General features: G+C 40.1%; 2 protein-coding genes and 1 long non-coding RNA gene across 4 annotated transcripts in view; 1 reads left to right on the top strand and 2 right to left on the bottom strand.

Annotated features, from left to right (window-relative positions):
* LOC111666349 (uncharacterized) overlaps positions 1-21,269 on the bottom strand; it is a 74,384-nt gene that overhangs the window by 26,348 nt on the left and 26,767 nt on the right. The window lies entirely within an intron of this gene.
* On the bottom strand, positions 3,450-7,685 carry zic6 (zic family member 6). Its single transcript, XM_023421659.2, has 2 exons — positions 6,508-7,685; positions 3,450-4,635 (listed from the first exon to the last, which is right to left on the bottom strand). The coding sequence occupies exons 1-2, from the start codon at positions 7,466-7,468 to the stop codon at positions 4,010-4,012; spliced, it is 1,587 nt and encodes a 528-aa protein (XP_023277427.1). The 5' UTR covers positions 7,469-7,685; the 3' UTR covers positions 3,450-4,009.
* Positions 15,161-20,478, top strand: zic3 (zic family member 3 heterotaxy 1 (odd-paired homolog, Drosophila)). The gene is made up of 3 exons (XM_023421660.2): positions 15,161-16,397; positions 17,170-17,333; positions 17,995-20,478. Exons 1-3 carry the CDS (start codon positions 15,407-15,409, stop codon positions 18,175-18,177), a joined length of 1,338 nt encoding a protein of 445 aa, XP_023277428.1. The 5' UTR covers positions 15,161-15,406; the 3' UTR covers positions 18,178-20,478.

The raw sequence follows: 21,269 nt of genomic DNA, 5'->3' as shown, positions 1-21,269 counted from the left end.
GGTGGGGGAGATGGGGGGGGCTAGAACGCAATTCAATGGATCCCAAGGTGAAATGGATTTATTTACATTAAATTTATGTATACTCTGTATACCCTGTCCAAAATGGTGCCTGCGCTTGTTGCTAGGCAGAGTGCAAGAGGAAAGATGGCGGCGGACAAGTGGCAAACTGGGAAGCGGAGGTCTAATCAGTTGTGATTACTGGGGGGAAGGGTGTGGCAGGGTTCAATGATTATGGAATATTACCACGGCTTGGTCAGAATACACGACGGCAAGGCTACATACTGTAGTGAGTCTGGGCTGTTACCCTTTGGCTTTATACATGTCCTTACACAACAAATGCGAAACCAGTTTTCTATATATAAACACAAATGCTTCTTTGAGCACAAAATAATGTTTGATCACCTCCACTGTGTTTTAGACATTTACTATTTTTAGAAATGAGGAGAAAAGGGCAGAATGTGGCAGTACATACAATAGTTGGGGTTTAGATGAAATTGAGATGAGCTCTGAGAAAAGAAATACAGAATATCTTGAGACTTATTTCAAAACATTGATACTACAGTAACACCAAAAGCATTTCATGTGAGCTATTGATAAGGTTATGAACACAAGAGAAAATTATCTCACGAATTTGAGTCATCACATCATTAAAGTACACTGATCAAAGCCAACCCAGTTCACCTCAATTTACTTGAAGAAAGAAGCACTTCACAATTGAAACATTTGACATCCACCACTTGAAATGATCTATCTTAGACCATATCATAGCTACTACTCACCACAAAATGTTCAATTTGGTTAGAATTATTTCATAAAGTGAAATTAATGATTCTAAATCCTGAGTAGGAGGCAGCCGTATTTTTATCAGGTGCACATTCACTACTCGTTAGCCATAAATAGTTAAATAAAAAAATATAACGCTCTTACACAGTTTTAACTGTTATCAAAACTGAAATCCATATTCTCAAACTTTTAAATGATTGACAGAAAGGCGCCTAATGGAAAGATAAAAATGAAAATTTACTGCTGTCAAATTTGAGAGGGATTTGCAAAATGCATCATCCAAAATATCTGGCTCTCCTTAAAGATGTATCCCCATGAGCATCATGTGCAACATATACTTTTAACCAGTTCAGAGAGTGCATAAACAAGTTTATTACAGCGTTGCACCATCTTGAGAACAATTACACTTGAAGCACATAAAATGTAGTTGCTTACTTTGAATGTTTCACATAGAAATATGACTGAGAATTAAAACAGTATTTTTAAAACAAGTCTTTTTGCATTGTTCTTTAATATATATAAATGTCTAATAATATAAGTGGCTTGGTAGGCTTATCCTACTTGTATTTTGTCTTATAAAAAACATCCAAATAACAGCACCACAACCAAAGCCTGCTGAACTTTTAAAGGACCTAAGGTGTATTAAAATAGTTTATACTGAAAGGAAAACATATTCTTATACAGACTTGAAGCATTCGCCTCATGTACTTTTGTGGCCATCCAGACAACTGCCCCTCCATCAAACCCTCTAGAATAAAGAACCTCCTTATTACGGCTAGTCAGCTGTCAGATCAGTGTAAGCATATATTTCAAAGAAATGTAAAATTAGTGCCCTTTTGACCTGATTTCCTTTTGATATGGGTGAAGCAAATTGGCATATATAATGGCAGACATTATTCGTATGTTTAATGGTATAAAATGCTGACATCCATACATACAAGTACAAAGTATAAAGCTTTGCTAGAGGCAGTGGAGCATTCATCATAATTGTGACCCATCCGACCTCCACAATAATCAAGCTAATGCCGTATACTTTCCTGAACAGGATGAGGACAGATACTTAGTGTGCAACATCATCTTTAGCTATACACCATTAAATGCCCCATTAACTGTACTTCAACCTGTTCAGTCAGTCTCCCGTTTAATATTGTTAGAGAGGGGTGTCATTTCTGACGTAGGAGTGTAAACTAAAGCTGTATGACAATAATAACTCACTACAGATGAGTTCAGGCTCTGCACCAGGATTAGTAACGAAACTGAATTCAAACTCTGCCGAGAAGGAGGTAGGCTTCGAAACCAAACTTCCTCAGTGCATTTCTCTAAAATAATGAGGTGCTTGTTGAAATTTACATTCCACAATACAAAAACCAAGCAAACATGAATATGTCAGCAAAGCTGGAACTTGGGGAAGTGAACCCCTCAAAAAGTGTGTGCACCCAAAAAGAAGCATAACTCACATCACTTTTTTAAAGCTTTTTTACAACTTTTTCAACATTTATCACTGGACAGATGAAACAGGATGACACAGATCTGTCAACCCGTCAATGTGTCAGTGAACAGTGAAATCCATCAAATCTATTGATTCAGACTCAAAGTGAGGAGCTCAGAATTAATCCTTTATAGGGTAAATAAAAATGTTCAGTTTGTATTATGAATAAAATAATGATAGGAGTAATAATGGACTGCTTAGCCTATTTGGACATTACAATGTTTTGAAGATAATTTGGACAGATTTGTGTTTGCAGTTAGCTTGCATTCAAGGTGAGACCTTATAGTGTGTGTGTGTGAGTGTGCGTGAGTGTGCGTTAGTGATTGCGTGAACAAGAGAGAGAGAAAGGAAGAGAGACAGAAACAAAAATATAAATCAAGTGAAAATAATCAATAGGCTGTAAGATCAGAAAGGAAGCAAAAAGAAACACGGGGATGTGAGTCATTCAGAGAGAATGCGCATCACTTTGCGGCACATACACCTGTATATGCTTGTATTATTCACCTGTATCCCAAAAAACACGCGCATTCATGGCGCAGTTAAGAAAGAAAATTAAAAATCCGAGAGGACCATCACATTTTAGGACGTGAGGGAGTTTTAACTCAAACAAATCAATTTAAACACATTTTGTGTTAAAGGCCTGGTCAGTTCCTGAGGCCACACCTATAAACACAGGATAATACTGTGTGTTAGAACCCTACGTTTACAGGCGGTGCATTGGTTTGCGCAAAATTGCAAATCTGCAAATATGGCGTGGGCTAGTAGAATTTATACAATTAAAAAAAGAAAAGAAAAAGAAAAAAGTTTGAGCTCACGATGAAAATGCATTGATTGGGTTTAACCACACACGCCTGATCAAAGAGAATATAGACACTTTAATAAAATATAGAATACATAATTAATTATACAGTAGGCCTATGTACAGTAGAACTGTATGCTAATTAAACGTTTTTAACAGAATCACGAACACTGTGGTTTATGCTCACACTGGCCTTACTTTGTACAGAAATGTGAAATATAGATATAATACAAACAAGAATACGAATGTGTAATGGGGGGGGGGGCTTAATCAAGGGGAGAAAAAAACCTACTGAGCCTCGCAGTATTTTAATGACATACAAATCATGCTCCAGGCCCATCACAGGCTTATTAGGTCTCAGAATTTAATGTGAGGAAAGATGTTTCAGATATTTATTTCATCTTTAGACATACATAAAGACATGAATAATGTTTCTATACTTCCCGACATAGCCTACATTACACCTAGTTTACATTCAACAAAGACCCCTACACTGAGGGTTACATTCAGCAAGACTTTTCCTTTTACTTTCCAGTAATAACCTATAAGTTGAGAAGACTCAAGAGGCAGATTTCCATAAAATCCTTTGTCATTTTTTTGTCTCACTTAATATAGATATCTTTAATACTTATGCAACACAGCGAACAATTATGCATACACACTTGGTAAAAGTTCCTATAACCCACTGTGGGGAGATGTAGCTACAGGCTACAAGCCTAACCCAACCAAACAAACAGGCCTCACAACAACAGATAAAGCTCGTCACATTTCGCAATGCAAGATTTCAATAGGATGACTCAGGACGTGTCACAAAATATTTGATACAACATTCACAAAAATACAGAGAGTAATAGAGATACAGCTGTAACTTTTAGGTTATAACATGGAAAAATAGGCCCAAAAAAAATTGTAAGCCGCTCACGTGTCCCGACAGGAACTCAGAGGGACGGGATGTTATTACATTGCTTTGGTGGGAAAGAGTCCACGCCGCTGTGGCATGTGTACCATCCATTCACAATACTTTTCTGAAAGGGAGAAGTGGAGGGGAAAGTCCTTGAGCTCTGGGCAAACGTGTGACCTGTCTGGCCGCAGGGGTACTGTGAGGACTGGGATCTGTAGCTGCCTCTCTGTAGCAACAAAGGGTCCAAGAGGGGCTGTGACCTGTGTGTGGAGTAGTCCAAACTGCTGTCAAACGTGTGATGGAAACGTGACCTCGAGGTCGACTGGTCTCGACTCTCTGGGGACAGGGGGACATCTTGAGCTGAGGTGGGGGGGTGAGAGGGGCTGATCTGGGTTCCATCCGGGACTCGGGTCGACCTGGCGTCAGCAATGTGACCCCCGTCACCAGGTCGCGCGTCGCCGCTTTTGGCTACGTGGGCCTTGTTGCAGTGGAGCTTCATATGCTTTCGCAAGGAGCTTGGGTGGGTGTAACACTTGTCGCAGCCCCTGACCTTGCACATGTAGGGTTTATCACTGGAGTGCACGTGAGAGTGCTTCTTTCTGTCGCTGCTGTTCGCAAACCTCCGGTTGCAGCCCTCGAACTCACATTTAAAAGGTTTTTCACCTAAACGTGCAAAGAGAGAAATGACGGCGGGTTACGAATATGCTCACAGGCCCGTGTTTCCTCTCTCTGGCCATATATTCTCCTACTGTAGCCTAAGTCAACTGAGTGCACTCCTATAACAATGTCAGGCTATATGAAAAGTGATCCTAAAACCCCAAAACCTGCACACCCAGGCTTCACAGTAAAATCACTATGTCATCTCCTGCTTTCAGTCAGTGACTCTGCAAACCCGGAGCCGCTTTTCAGGCCACAGCAGCTTTGGCTGTAATTGTTTTAAATTACCACATTCTTACAGTAGACATTGTTTCTAATTTGCAAAAACGAATGAGTCATTGAAATGCAGAGTTCAAATTAGTTGCTGAATCTTTTCTGCAGCCCTGATCGCAACAAGTGAGGCAGTTCATCTGCGCAGTAAATCAGCAAGGCTGTGGTTAAAGATGCATTAGATTATGATGAACTTGCAGACAGCAAATGCAAAGATTTGTTTAAATGGAGTTATCATGCATAGAGTGAATTATGGTTATCAAGATGCTAATTGATCTTCTGGCACAAAAGTGCCTGCAGCTGCGCGCCTCTGTCCCTCCTGCACTCCCACACTGATGTAGCGGGCAACCAGCAAGAGCCGGACTCTTTAACAGTTTCTGTTAAATTGTCATTTATGGGCCTGCATGTTAATGGATGCCAATCTTTGGAAAGTTCAAAAAAATGTTAATAGGCTTATATTTTTCTGACATAAATGATGTCTAATTAACACACCACGCATGTGCAGTTGTGAAATAACAAATGTCCACTTTCTTTCTCTATTCTCTTTGCTTTCATCAGGAAAACAATTTACAGCACAAATAAAAGGGGGCGCCTGATAAATATAATTTTATTCTGCAGTCCTTTTTTTTCTGACGGCCATTCACTTCATTTGATAATTATATTTTCAATTTAAATACCTACATTTCAATATAATTACACCTTGTGAGATCCCGTTTCTACTACAACCCCTAATCTGTGTGAAAATAAAAGATTTCACTGTAAATCCTTATTGTTCTGTTCTCTTAGGGGCGTTTAGAAGGAAAATGCAAAGTAAGTCAACATTTTATGACATACTTTGACATATGGCATCATTTCACAGTGCTTCGTGACAAGTAACAGGCCCATCAAAAGCGAGGACAAGGCACTAAAAATAAAATGATCTTTATGAAATGTGACTCATTTTGTTTAGGCAGATAATTATTTTCTTTTGCTGACTGAGGTCAACCGTTTTACTCGCCTTTTTATTTCCTGCTACATCACTGTGTGATGTGCTCTGTTAGTGTTCCTCAGCACAGGAGATGAGTCCCTGGGAGGCAGAGACAGCGTAACGGCTACGTCACAACTCTCCGGTGTCCCAGCATTTATTTAATAATTTCACTGAATGAAGTGGGAGAGGCACCCAAACCACTAGGCCTGCAGACTGTACTCGTTTGTAACTGGCTTACTACTTACTACACATGTGGTTCCTGCATGGAGCCTAAATGTTTTTCTCCTGGTAAACCAGGCAGTGACAGAGACGGCAAGAAGCAGCACGAGAAGCTTTGCATAACAACATTAATAATTATAACAATGTGGGCCTAAAAAAACAGCACCATGCAATAATAATAATAATAATAATAAAGTAGAAAATTTCCATGAATTAAATAATGAAAAATAAAAAACATGTTCACACAGATAAACAATGTAAAACTGATAAATAGTAATGACAGAGTTCGTGAAATTGAAAACACTGACCACATTTTTATTAAAATTTCACTTATCACAAAATATATCAGCATCTTTATGAATATTATTATTATTGTAGTTGCTGTTATTTAATTCTGTGTTTTATTATGATCATGAACTAACCTGTATGAGTCCTCTTGTGGATCTTTAGATTTTCTGATCGTGCAAAAACTTTCTCACAGCCGTGAAAGGGGCATGGAAAGGGCTTTTCCCCTGTGTGGACTCTGACGTGGTTCACCAGCTTGTATTTGGCTTTGAAAGGCTTCCTGTCCCTCGCACAATTCTCCCAGTGACACACATATTCAGAGTGCTCGGGTCCTCCGACATGCTCCACTGTCACATGGGTGACAAGTTCATACATGGTCCCGAAGGCTCTGGAGCAAGGCAGCTTCCCAGCCCCCTCTTGGCCGTCACTCCACTTGCACACCAGCTCATGCTTCACTGTTTGTTTAGAGCACCTGAGGAAAGCGTCGCCTCCTCCACGCTGAATTGCCATGTTCAGGGGTTTGTACAGACCCAGGAATTGTGTGACAAGTTGTTGCTGGCTGTTTCCCTTGGGGCTGATAGTTTGGCTATAAGGGTGAGTCCGGGTGAGGAGGTCGCCAGGTAAACCCAGCATCATCTGGCTGCCGAGATCTCGAGATGCGTCGGTGGAGGCGTGGGCCTGCTCCTGATAACTTGAGAAAAAAGCATGGCTTCTGTTGTCTCTGCAGCCAGCAAAGTCACGATACCTTCCAATCCCGCCATGTTGGTTTGCTCTTGATGCCAGTTGATCAGTGACGGGTGGCATGCCGGCTCCAGAAAGATTGGCTCCAATGATAATGCCCCTAGGGCTGTGCTCTAACCGGTGGCTGGGGTATCCAGAGTCTGAAAAATTGGGAACCGAATGGTCAACATATGCACTGGACCTCGTCTCGGGGTAGTCTCGCAAATTGTGCGAGGGGCAGAGTTTTAAGGAACTGCCAGTGGGGTGTCCCATGTGCTCTCCTGCCAAAGGTGGCAGCACCACGCTGAGTTCAGTATTGCTCTCCCCGGGGTTGACGCAAGAGAGAGGGCAGCCACTAAACCTCGAAAGGCTTGTCATGTTGTGTTGTGAGTTTGGCTATGGGTTTGCAAAATCAACCAATTCAGCACTCAGGATACACCTAGAAAATTCTGTTTCCATGTTCCGTGTTGTATATCATCTGCATGTGAAATTCTTGGCCGTGAACTTCGCAGAAGTAGGAACCAGACTCAATTTCGTTAAAGTTGGTGTGAGTCCCATGCCGTTCACTTTGCCCTCTTGATTTGTGGCAATAACCGTGGTAGTAAAAATGCTTCGAAACAGGCCATGGTGCAATATAAAAGCACAGCAGGCAAACCTGCTTTTAAAAAGGGAGCTGTGGGATTGGTTGGAATGCGCTGTGATTGACAGGCGCTGGGCTTGTTTTAAAAGGGACACGCAGGCGTTCACTGCACGACTCCGTTTTCAAATGTCGCACAGAAAATGCTTTGAAATGTGCCGCGATATTCCCAAATATTGCTGCCTCTTTAACTTCAGGCGCCTTCTTATAAGTCCCCTCATCTAAATCTCTGTATATGAAAATTTACAGGTTACTGTGTAATACTAATCATCTGATGAAAGTCAAGTGATTAAATGCAGACACGAGCAGAACACGAGACAATCACAGCCTATCTACCATCTTTTATTTCACTGGAAATCTTGCCAAAGCAAATGTCCCACTCCTGCCCTGCAAGAATAACAGAGAGACTGGCCATTGCGTGTCCAGGCCAATTATTGTCAAGACTTTCATTTTGAGTCGACTGCCACATTTGAAAACAGTGAAAGTCACAGGAAACTGATTCTAACTATCAAATCAGCTATTTGAAATAATTGAAAATACATTTGTCTGTAATTAGCCTGCACGATCATAAAGAGTAAGGCATCATTTTTTTTTATGTAAATGAGGTTACACGCTCTCACGGTAGTATTGCATTACAATTTTATTTTGTAGTAGCTTATGTATTTTCATTAAGGTACAAAATCACTTGTTGGCATCATGTCCTAAGAAAAATTTAACTTAAACTTTTAAACTTTGGTAAAGCAACAAGTAGTTTTACAAGACGCACCGCACAACCAATATTTCATAATCATCTTCTTGGAAAAAAAGTTATTTCAGACAGAAAGGCCTATTTCCCAGCTGTGTCACTGGGGGATACTACAGAACAGGATGTACTATTTTACCTTTGTATCCTGTGTTAACAGTTTCCATACATAAACCATTTCTTATTAAGCTGAAATAAATTAATAATCATCAAAAGCAGGATGGTACACAGTAAAATTAGTTACGTAAAATGGAAATGCTGAAACATGACAAAACAGCAGTGGATAGGCTCCACTGTTCCAAGGAAACTCAGATAAACTTTCTTACTTTGAGGTGCTGTGAGGACAGCAGCTTCAAGCCCTGCATGCTCCTGTAGTGCAGCACATATTTCTGCACGTCTCCTCGTTTTGACATGGCTCTGATTCTATCAGCGCACTTTCCTCCACCAAGACCACTTTAGCCAAATTCCTTTATCTGTTGCTTTTATTTAAATCTACAAAAGGTGGCATGGGCCCCGAACTGCAGCTTATAGGTTTAAGGGGAAAACCCCCTTATTTCCAAAGACTGTAGCTGGCGGAATTTTCAACTTTTTCCTAAAAAAAAAAAAAAAAAAAAAAAAAAAAAAAAAAGGGGGGGGGAGAAAAATCCTTTTCCACATTGTTATGCTGACGTCACTTGCAGTGGATCCTAGGCAGAGACAAAGCGTGGGGCCCACTTGACATTAAGTGCCGCAAAATAGTAGACAGGCCCAGAACCGGCCTAATTCTGTCATGATTGTAATGGACGCTCATGTTTGTCAACCTTTAACCCGATGCATTTCCGAAAATGATTGAGGGTTGAAGGCCAATAAACCTAAAGTTGCCAATCTGTCATTCAGAGAGCATAAAGGACTGACGGACCTGCGCCCCAAATAATCCCAGGTTCTCATTTGCAGCGAAAGGGCAAAACAAGAAACAGGGCCATCTAGAATAACTGCACCTTTATGATTTAATATGATAGACCACGCCGATTCTATGAGGCTGTTTAGGCTCACATTTTCAATAACAGAGCCACAGCAAGTGAGGTCTGCGCTACAGGCCTATTTGATAGCTACAGTATATAATATTTTGCAATATACTATTAAAGGACTTAGTTTATTTAATTGCTCATAACAACCAAAATTGCTATTATGTTCTAATGGGCCATAATGTGGTCATAACTTAATTAGACTTTAGCCTAATAAGCAGTTTTCAATAAATTACAATTCAATTCATTTATCTGCAATACAGTATGTAAATCAGGTAATAACAACATAATCAGCTAAATGAGTGAGTAAATTTGGTAATTTTTTTCCCCAAAATTTGTCATATAAGTTTAACCAAATTTTAATTTCATAGGATTAATATTGGAGTGCTACGGTTAGCTTCAGCTAAAAATAAGAGAATTATAAAAGTAATGGCAAAGACATGTAAATATGTACTGCGAGTATTCCCGTAATATTTGTTAAATTTAATCAAATATGCCGAATAGGCTACACGACAATGTAGCATTTCAAATTTAGACACTACTGGAGTGTTTATATAACTTCAGCTTCAATATCTACATTGTGACAAATTGTATCATTTTGACATCTGCAATCCCTTCCAGCCCTCCAGCTTTATGAGTTCGGTCACTTATGTTGGTTGCTTGACAGGCCAGACTAAATCCTAGTGACTGTTGCATACAAAATGTCACTCCCAACAATCAAAACATTCATGTCAGGGAATACGTTTTACATCCATGAGGTCCAAGTCACTCCCTGTACAGTGAAAATGGACCAAATGATTAACAAAGGTGCTATGCAGAGAGGAAATGAAACAGAACTGAAAATGAAGACCAGAGTTATAGTGTGACACCATGTTGTAGACTGGACTGAAAATTCTAACAATCTTATTTTTTCAACCCGGGATTGCGATGAGAAGAATTATTTTTAAAATAACCCGTTTAGGAAAACTATTTGCACAAAAGCGGTAAACGTATACACACACGTATATAACAATATGTGTAAATATGCATGTTTATCTAAAATAAACTAGTACTAGTGTGTATAAGAATCACCAGAGATTGCTCTTGGTGATTAATGTCAATGTAACACAAAAAATTAAAGAGAGAAGGCTTGGCAGCACAAAATTATTTCATCAGGTATCCAAATCTGTGTGTGTGTGTGTGTGTGAGACTGACAGACAAAGTTATTGTGAGTTCATATATGCGGTACAAACAGTGTGTGTGTATGTTTACACAACTGCGTGCATTAGTGTGGAGTGTGCTGAGATATTATAATTGATGAGGGATGGCAGTGCACAGTCTTGCCATGACTTTATGAAATTTAGATGAATTAACAGGTTTGGGATGAGTCCATTTGCAGACAGATGCTCCAGTAAATCACAGCAAGAAGTCAATTAGCCCTCTCCATCAGCCATATGAAGGCAAACTACAAGTACTGTAACAGTCACTCAAGACCCAACTGTCCATATAATTTATGAAATATAGATAACAAAATATGGTGTTGTACTATATACATGTATAAACCTGAGTGAAGCAAATAAGGAAAGAAAGCATTTCTGAAAGCATGTTTCTCCCACGACAAACAAATAAACAAAAATGTACCAAGCAAAAATATGCCCGATAGCGATGCAATATGCAGTCAAGCCTTACATTGTGAAATTCCAAATTACAAGACAGTTAAATTGTGATTCGTCATGAAAAGCTTAGTATCTAGGGTGAGAAAATCCTAGTAAGCTGCTTCACTTACTCAGAAATGGAAAACAACATCTGATATCAGCTACATGTATTTGAAAATATAATACATAATGTAAATATCTGTTTTGTGAAAACTCCAAGCATTCTGAAAATACGTAGATGCTAAAGTTTCATGCATACACAGTAATTCCGCTGAAAAATAAATGTGAGCCAAAATTGTATTTTATTTTATTATTTCTTTTGTATGTATGAAATCTACTGGGTTATGGTATGATTGCAGACCAGAACCTGAGCCTTTACACTCTTGTGGGCTCCGCAGAATCTAAGAGAACTGAGCCACATGTCATGGAGAATTGCATCTCATGCAGCACAATGAAAACAACAATTCATTTTCTTATTAAATCGAAGCACAGGCAGAGTCTGGGAGTTGGGACATGCCACATTAAACAACAGCAAAAACCTGCTACTTCATTCAGACAATGTCCATTTAAGCAAAACAGTGAATCACTGTAGCTATCATTCATTAAACTGTGCGGTTGGGATACACTAACTATTTTCTGTCTTTTCAAAATGTGAATAAAGAAAACACATGTACAGTTGAATGTGATAAATGGAAGTAATGGGTTAATGGTTTTGCTGTTGGTTTAGGGATATGAAGCTTTCACTTTTGTCTGGTCACTATTGAGTTAACTTCCAGTCCACACACTTGTCTATAGCACTAGCGGCCTGAGCCAGCCAAACATAGTGTAGGCTAAAAGCCAGACAACATGGACTAAAAAAATTACCCGACTTTGCTGTAAGGAAAAAGCCAGACGACTGGGCTGCCATAGGCCAATTTATTCATATAAGAAAATAATTATCATGCATCTAAGGTCATTTATCAAATGATGCACTGAAATAACCTTTATAGCTGCTGACTCGAACACATCTAGTTAGAATAAATGTATAAAAGGGAGTTGTTTACCATTTAGGCTGATGCTTTTGTTCTGCTCTTTTCCAACAGCATGGGCTTACTGTCACAGAGCTATGCACACGACAATATTGTGATATTTTAAGGTAACGCGCATGCTCAGTTCAGGGAAGGTTATGTTATAAGTAAAGGGCTACCCCAGCGCCCAATGAGGTAATCCCAGCAGAGATAACTAAATAATCAAACCATACATACCGCAGTCCTGCAGAATAACCTGCTATAATTAATCACGTTGCAATACGCCTACGCTTATACGTTATCATTAAAGATTTGAGCTGTGTCAGACGAATTAAACCAAGGAAAACACAGGTCTAAACTACTCCATATAATCACTTTACGCAATTAAAATGAACACCTCGATTTTTTTTTAAATTATAGCTTACAAAACTGTGTAAGTGCAAAACTAGAAAAAATAACTGTGCAAAATTAACCAGAATTAAACTGATATGTCAAAGAATAGAGGTGAAAATGTCAGTGACCGGAGGGCGGCATGCGAGAAGCGGTGTAAAATACTTGGCTAAAAATGTCTGGTGAAAGTGAGGCAAACGTTTAGCAAAGGTGCAGCTCTATAAGAGAAATATACAGCTGCCTTTACCCCCACTTTTAAAGTTTCCCCATTTTCTATTGTCTATTCAAAATACCATAAATGCGCCAAGGCAGTCTGCTCCTTGCTCCTTTCAGGCAAGGAGACGTGGATTCATTTAAGAAAAAAAAAAAATTAAGAAAAATATATCACCTCATAGCCTATTCTTGCTTTCCTGACTTTAGATTGGTTTCGATACTGGGGAAATACGTATAATAGGAAAATAAGTGTATGAAGTCCCCAATTGTCAAATTCCACATTTTTAAATTAAATTGAATAATAAATAGCAGTATAGCAGAGGAAATCTGCAAGTGGTTTTAAATGTAACTTTCAAGCAACAGCTGCTTAACATTAGGCCTATTTGATGACAGCTCCCCTTTTTCCCAGCAAGAGCTCAGCGCCTACTCTGCTGCTCTGTCGCTCACTAACATTTGTGACTCATCTAAACCATGTTACTTAATTATTTCATAGTGATAATATGCCTGCAAATACACGGCACATAACCTTAAGTGGCGTACGGAGCCTTCACGTTTCAACAAGCCAATAAAATATGGAGGGAATATAGGAAACTTAACAAGCTGCTTGTCACTTGTGAAAGTTCACAAAGGTCTCCATAAATCTCACACTGCAAAACTGCAAAGGCAAACTCCGTTAACTGTGTGTGTGTGTGTGTGTGTGTGTGTGTGTGTGTGTGGTAGGCCTACACTTTGAGTGTGTGCGTGTGTCTTTTTGTGCACGCGGAAGCTGTGTGAGAAGACGAGTGTGTGAGAGTGAAGGGAGGAGTAAACTGAGAGGCTATGCCTTCGTGGTGAGAGAGAGAGGGGGAGAGGGAGAGAGAGACAGAGACAGAGAGAGAGAGAGAGAGAGAGAGAGAGAGAGAGAGAGAGAGAGAGAGAGGCAGACGGGGGGGCAGCTTACGGAGGAAAAGAGATGAAGTGAATCTCATTCGTCGTTTTGCTTCAAGATAAATTGTTGAGATTATGTACAAAAATCGCAAGTGTGCACTAATGTGAGCGACGGCCATAAAAAACAGAGCTATGCAGCTCCGTGACACAATTAAATTACCATATGAGTAACAGGCCTAAGCACTGAGCTACGTTAACTTGAAGAAAACTAAATCCCATGCAACCTCCACGGGCAAAATATAATAAACTGTAGATTTACACACTTCCACAGCATGCAGTTCACACAGGCCTAACTCGTGTCCCCTCTTTACCGGCACAGAAAGACGACGGATAAGTCAGAAAACTCACCTTTTCAATCTATAACTCTTTCTCGAGGAAATGTTCTGGGAGTGAATGCGGTAGGATGAGGGCGAAAGCAGAATGAAGGAGTGATTTGAAGAATTTTTTTCTCTTTTTTTTGGGTCCAGATCCCCTAAAATAAAGAATGTGAGCTCCTTCCTGGGACAGATTGAGGGGGAAAGGATGTGAAAGGCTTGGAGTTAAAAAGCGCCGCTTGAAGCACTCAGCGCGTCTCTGAACTTGATCAGATTTTATGTGTCCTGCAGCGAGTCAGCGGCAGCCCTGTGAAACTTGCTCAATGGCACGAATTTTTGGCTGAGCGAAAAAATCTCAGGATATTACAATTACTGCCATCTTTCTTTCTGTCTTTTATTCCTCCGTCTTACACCCTATAGAGCTTTTGCAAGAAAAAATACCCCCCTCCCCTTTCAAGCGGCTTCAAGAAAGCCACATTTTGGAACTGTGCCAAGTACATTCAAGTTTTCAGTTAATAAGAGCCAAACTGGTCACATAAAAGAGACAAATAAGTCAATATATAGATAGATAGATAGATAGATAGATAGATAGATAGATAGATAGATAGATAGATAGATAGATAGATAGATAGATAGATAGATAGATAGATAGATAGATAGCCTACACTAACAAAAGTTAAACTTGCCTTCAAAATAAAACTTTTCTTTAAATCTAAACATGACAAACCATGTTATGTTGCAGAATAACTTTATTGATACAAACGCTATGTGTAAAATAATATTATTGCTCCACTAAAACTTTGAACGGTTGTTAAAAAAAGCTGCAGTATTTTATTATCCTGCACAGATTCTAGTCATTTTTCTTTTCTCAAAGTGTTTGGGAGTTTCTTGAGGTGCACGGATCAGGCACGGCTGCACGAGAGGTGCACTACTCATAACACGTACTATAGGATCTGCGCTACACTGCTCCGTTATACCTGCAAAATAATGCCTGTAGGAGCCAATCAAATGAAACCAATTGAGACGACCTGCCATCTTCAATACCAAACGGTGCCAATCACCAGAAATCTAGCCAATTAACACCCTCCTTCGCAGTCACGTGTCAGAGGGGTAGCTGAGCGCCGATTGGCTGCCGTGGCACTGCCTCCCGAGTTCATTTATGTTCTGGGAGTGAGTGATTGACTTTATCAGTCCAAGGACATCATTCGCCTGGAAAGGGGGGGAAGTTTGATCCTCTTTCTCACGGATCGCAGTCAACGGGAGTTTTTTTCTCCCAACTCTTTACGCATAGGATTTTTCCCTGTTTGGCTTGGTTTGTTTTTTATTTTAGGGTTTTTCGCTAAACGTGGTAAATCTCGGCGCGGTGTCTGCAGCTTGCGCGCTCCGCTAAACTGGATTTTAATTTTCTTTTCTGTTTTCTTCCCGTCTCCTAAGTTTGCTTTAAGCTCATGACTATGCTTCTTGATAGCGGTCCGCAGTTTGCATCGTTAGGAGTGGGGGGTTTCGGGACACCACGGCACCACGAAATCGGGAACAGAGACCCGAGCCTGGGACTGAATCCCTTCACCGATTCCTCCCACTCCGCAGCTTTCAAAATCAGCCCCGTGGCTCACGATATCGCCTCCAGCCAGACATCAGCTTTCACCCCGCAAGCCACTGGATATGCAGCTGCCCTGGGACACTCTCACGGCGGGCAGGTGGGCTCGTACGGTGGGGGAGCGTTCAATTCAACACGGGACTTTCTCTTCCGGAACCGGAGCGTTGGAGAGTCCACAGCGCCGAGCGCCCAGCATGGGATCTTTGCGGCTTCAGCGGGGAGCCTCCACGGACCGCCCGGGATCAGCGATAACCCCGGACATCTGTTGTTTCCAGGACTTCACGACCAGGCGGTGAGCCACACTTCACCGAGTGGACATGTCGTTAACAGCCAAATGCATCTTGGCTTACGCGGGGACATTTTTGGAAGACCTGATCCTTATCGTCCAGTCGCAAGCCCTCGGACGGACCCCTACGGGGCTCAGCTCCACAACTACAACCATCCTATCAATATGAACATGGGGATGAATGTGCCGACACACCACGGTCCAGGGGCCTTCTTTAGATACATGAGACAACCAATCAAACAAGAATTATCCTGCAAATGGATAGACGAGAACCAGATGAACAGACCCAAAAAGACTTGCGACAGGACTTTCAGCACCATGCACGAGATGGTCACTCATGTGTCCATGGAGCATGTCGGCGGCCCCGAGCAGAGCAACCACGTCTGCTTCTGGGAGGACTGCCCGAGAGAAGGGAAATCTTTTAAGGCCAAGTACAAACTCGTCAACCACATCCGTGTGCATACGGGCGAGAAACCGTTCCCATGCCCGTTCCCCGGATGTGGGAAAATATTCGCCAGATCGGAAAATTTGAAAATCCACAAAAGAACACATACAGGTAGGCACAAACAATACCACGGCATGATGTGCGTAAAATAAACATTTCAAAAGTGAACAGGCATGGTCTGTCTCAGACACTGTTCCAGAGTGCTAAGAAAACAAGAGTGAATGCTTTTGTTGTTTACAAGAACAATTAGAGAACTTCATCATGCTGCACATCTTAGTTATGTTCTTAAATTGTTGCCTGTGCAGTTTTTCTGCAGTATGTCCAAACACACTGATAGATTAGGCTCAATAATGCAGAAAGTGTAATGTGGTTCTGTTGAGTAACTTTGGTGTGTTGTTGAGCCTCGTTAATTCTTTTAGCCTCTGTGCTCAGAAGTTGTGTGTGATGTATAAAGGCAGATACTTCACTCACTTGTCAGAGTTTAATTCGCAGCATTAGGGTATTCAGACAAGGCTTGGGACTCTTGTGATTTCTCAACGTCCTATTTACAATTATTCAATTTCTGGATGAGTTTATAATTCTCACCCTCGCTCGGCTACTGCTCAGAGCAGAAATGCCCTGTTGATTCAGTGTTTACTATGTAGGCTAAGAGCAGAGGCAGGCCAGTAGTAGCATGAAGGAGCAGGCCTCTTGAATAAATAAAGCCTGACAGAGCAGCGTGTAGTAGTGGAACTGTATCTATGTCGACCCCCGAAAATCTAGGTTACACTGTTATATAATAGGCTGCAGACAATTTACATCTTCGTGCTTCGGGTTTTACATGTGCTGTTACAATAGGAGTTTGTTTGTGCGGGCTATTCACGGTGTGTGTTTAATCCTGCAGGTGAGAAGCCGTTTAAGTGTGAATTTGATGGCTGTGACAGACGCTTCGCCAACAGCAGCGACAGGAAAAAGCACATGCATGTGCACACATCAGACAAGCCATACATCTGCAAAGTGTGCGACAAGTCATACACACACCCCAGCTCTCTCAGGAAACACATGAAGGTAATTAACGTCTTCATTACTCCTTAAACACATTAACACACACACACACACACACACACACACACACACACACACACACACACACACACACACACACACACACACACACCCCTCCTTTCTCCTCTTCCACAGACAGGGACTATCACAACTTCAGGTATTTCTTAAGCACTGATGTAACACTGTCATACTACGAAAAAAATACCATGTTAGATGTAATTTAGTCTATGAGTGACACTTCACTGCTTGTTTAATTAAACAATTGAAATAGTGAGTGAGTTGGGAATATTTCACTTGTCTGTCATTCTTTGAGACCAGATTTATTTGTTTGATAAAAAATAACCTGCTTTCAAGGCAAGTGTTGCAATTATCTCTCTTTATGTATATATATATATTTTATTTATTATACACTAACTTTAAGCAAAACTACATTTTAAGACGTGTTTTTTTTTCAGTGTAGAAGTTGCCGTGTCTGTTTCAAGTTTGCTGTGTGTTTACTGTTATAGTTGTCCTATAAAATCCGGAGTTAATCCTCATTTAACTCCAACACCCTTCTACAAGCTACTTGAAATGCACTGTTAGTGTATGAATGGATATTATAGGCTACACCAGTCTCAGTAACTCACAGTTCATTTCCTGATTTTTTTTTTTTTTTTTTTTGCAGGTACATGAGTCTCAAGGATCTGAATCGTCTCCAGCAGCAAGCTCTGGATACGAGTCGTCCACACCGCCAGTACTGGTCTCAGCCAGCACCGAAGACCCGACAAAAACACCGCCGTCAGCCGTACAAAACACGTCTGGCCACAGCGAAGGACTGGCACCCAACTTTAATGAATGGTACGTTTGAAGTCAGAGGAACAAACTCTCCCTCAATGTGGACCACGGGGTTGAGGATAAATGAGGATAAAAACCTTAAAAACTATTCCTGTTCACTTCACACACACAGAGCACACACCGACAGTGACATACACACATAAACATACAGACACACACACACACACACACACACTCTGTCAGACACACACAAGTGGGATTGGGACAACAACAACAGCAACAGCAACAACAACAACAACAACAACAGGAGATGAGAGCAAAAGCCAGCACCAAGCAGGCCACGTCCGTTCTCAGGATCACGAAATTTGACTTTTATTCCGCAGTTTTGAGGAAATCAAATAAATCACAAATAAATAAACGTAATACTTTCTCAGTATAAATAAATGTTTTTTTATCTTTTAGTTTACAGATTTCAGAAAAAAATGTTTTATTTTTCATTTTATGTATTTTCTCAAATTTTTATTTAAAAAAAAAGAATAAAAAAGGAAGATTATTTCATGCTGTTTTATATGAGGGTGACACGCTACTGTCGCCTCTTCAATTGATTGTTGGAACTTCAAACAGTCTTAAGAAACGTGCCAAAGTCTTTGTCATGAACTTGAACACAGAAAAAAAAAATCATAAATAAATATTATACTCGTGAATGTATTTCCTTGTTTGATGGGGTCGAATCTGTTGTCAACGTCCGTTTTCAGGTGGAGAAATGTGGTATTAGGTTACGATTGTTACCGTTGAATATAACGTTGCCTTTTGTTAATACCGTTGTAAATACATATCCATGATGCCATATTTATCAATTTGTAATTTAATTATGGGTATAAGTTCTGAAACTTAAATGATATTTATGGAAATGTTTTCTAACAAGAACTGTACAGTTTTGGTCATAACCAGCTTAACATTGAACAAATGATAAACTCTAAAGCGCCAACATCGCGATTGTATCCTTCTGTTTTTTCTTTTTAACCAATAGGCCTACATGTGTCTTATTTGGATCGAAGAAATCATCTATATGAATATTATGGATTTGTCTATATATAATGCAGATATTTCCGTCACTTTTATTTTCTTTATGAGACCATTGACATGTAAATCATTGACTTTGTAGAACTGAGTTCAGTTGAGCTGAGAAGCTATAAAACGGTTCTGTTGATATCTTTATTTTTGGTTAAATTTAAACTTTTTGTGTATTTTACTTTTATAGAATCAGAAATAGATGTCAATTCGTAGCATAAACTCAGTATTGGAAAGAAAAAAAAAAGAATAAACCCATCAGCCTATTGCACTCCTATACAGGTCTTAGACGAGTGTGCGAAGTTCATGATTTCCAAATCAAGGTGACAGTATTTTGAGTATTTCAAATTCGGGTCAAGCACCCAGATATATGCGCCAGTATGGCAATCTTTATAGTTCCAGCAATGTCTTTGTGCAAGTATGTTTAAATGTGTGCATCGGCAACAATGGAACTGTCACAACACAGTATCTTCAAAAATAAAAAAAGTTTTTTGTCTGTCAGCTTGCATTGTTTTAAATGTAATTCTTCTGTGAAACTAAGCGTGTTATTTGTTGTGGTGTTGCATATAGAGCAGTTTGATTACACATTTGCTTGTTTTGTGTGAATAACTTGTCAAGATGACATTTTTTGTGTTTAACAAAATTTAGTGGAGGGGATTCTAGATCTTATGTGGGTTGGGGGAGAATACGTTCAGTGGTTAAAAAAAAAACAAAAAAAAGGAGTTACAGCATTGCATTGTAACCTATTCTCAAGAATTAAATATTATGCATAAACAAAGTATATTGTACTCATATGAGAACAATTTCAGACCACCAGCACTACTTTTAAAATAAAATGTAAAAAACGGTACCTCGTGACAGTGATATATGAAATAAGTTTATTTAAATAATTTAAGGAATATATGTTTTATATGCTATTTTCTATACCTTAATTTAAAAAAAAGTACTTTTTCTTATTCCCACCACCTTTCTGCCCCATGTCCAGAGGTCAGAGAAAAATATCTGATGTATAAACACAGCTAGAATGTGATGTTGTAACACTTTCTGGGAGAAATGGGTCACACTCCAAGTTATTCCTGAAGAGCAAAAATGTTTTACTGATGAACTGTGTCACTGTGCCACATTGAGGCAAACCATGTTACAACAAGCAGGCCTATGCGTTAGCCTATTTAGCTGCCAGAGGCAAAGGTTCCTTGTACTTTTTAGGCTACTGTATGTTGGTTGATTTGTTTTACCAACTATTTATGAAGAAATGTGAACGGAAAACTTTGACTGAAATTAAAAACAACATGATGAAAAGCGACTTTCAGACTGCGACGTTGATTATTATGATTACCATGTTGTTCTGCTCCCTGCATCTTTACGCATGAAGCCGACACTGTTTGTCATGGTGTTTGTATCAGACTTGTAGAAGTCACTTGAACTTGACACTGATTAAGGCGCCATCTTAGTATCTTGGCTGTGTGCGTGCGTGTGTGTGTGTATGCGTGTGTGTTTGTGTGTGTGTGAGTGTGTGTGTGTGTGTGAATGGGAATACTAGGGGAGGGATGGTGTGGGGTGGATAGGGGGGGTTAGATGGGGAGGTGGGTCATCCGTCCATGGCTAAAAAAGTTGCACAGGCAAAGTTTTTTTTTTTTTTAAGCTCATTTAAAAAAACGAGCGCTTACAGATAATAAAGCTAACGTGCAGACTAGAAGACGGGCAACTGAGGACACTGTGTGACCGTGAAAGTAGAGGGGGGATACGTTGCCAAAAGTGGCGCTGCCTCAGCGTCTCCCACTACCCGATTAACAAGGAACCGCTTCATAAAAACAACCAAAGGAGTTACCACACATCAATGGACGCCATAATAAGCATTTAAACGGCGAAAAAAATCAGCCTGAATCACAACAGCCGCTCATGCACAGGCCTGAAATCTCCAATATTATACAGTATCATTTACCCAGTGTTTCAGAAAACTATATCTGGTTAAATGCAGAAAAAACAACAAAATGAGCATAGTGTGTTATTTGACAGACTGCTATAAAATGAAGACATTACTGTTTTACTTCCCACTGGAGTCTAAATCAGAGGAGTATTTATACCCCCCACCCC

The sequence above is a fragment of the Seriola lalandi genome, unplaced genomic scaffold (assembly GCF_002814215.2).
Source record: "Seriola lalandi dorsalis isolate HSWRI2012SDOR001 ecotype SW California unplaced genomic scaffold, Sedor1 jcf7180002054673, whole genome shotgun sequence".
Taxonomy (NCBI): domain Eukaryota; kingdom Metazoa; phylum Chordata; class Actinopteri; order Carangiformes; family Carangidae; genus Seriola; species Seriola lalandi.
This window is presented reverse-complemented; position numbering and strand designations above follow the sequence as displayed.

Bases quoted from the DNA above. Each gene is read 5' to 3' on its own strand.
- zic6 (XM_023421659.2), bottom strand. From the start codon at position 7,468: ATGACAAGCCTTTCGAGGTTTAGTGGCTGCCCTCTCTCTTGCGTCAAC. The intron at 4,636-6,507 runs GTTAGTTCATGA...TTGCACGTTTAG, and splicing joins CCACAAGAGGACTCATACAG to GTGAAAAACCTTTTAAATGT.
- zic3 (XM_023421660.2), top strand. From the start codon at position 15,407: ATGACTATGCTTCTTGATAGCGGTCCGCAGTTTGCATCGTTAGGAGTG. The intron at 16,398-17,169 runs GTAGGCACAAAC...TTAATCCTGCAG, and splicing joins CCACAAAAGAACACATACAG to GTGAGAAGCCGTTTAAGTGT. The intron at 17,334-17,994 runs GTAATTAACGTC...TTTTTTTTGCAG, and splicing joins CTCTCAGGAAACACATGAAG to GTACATGAGTCTCAAGGATC.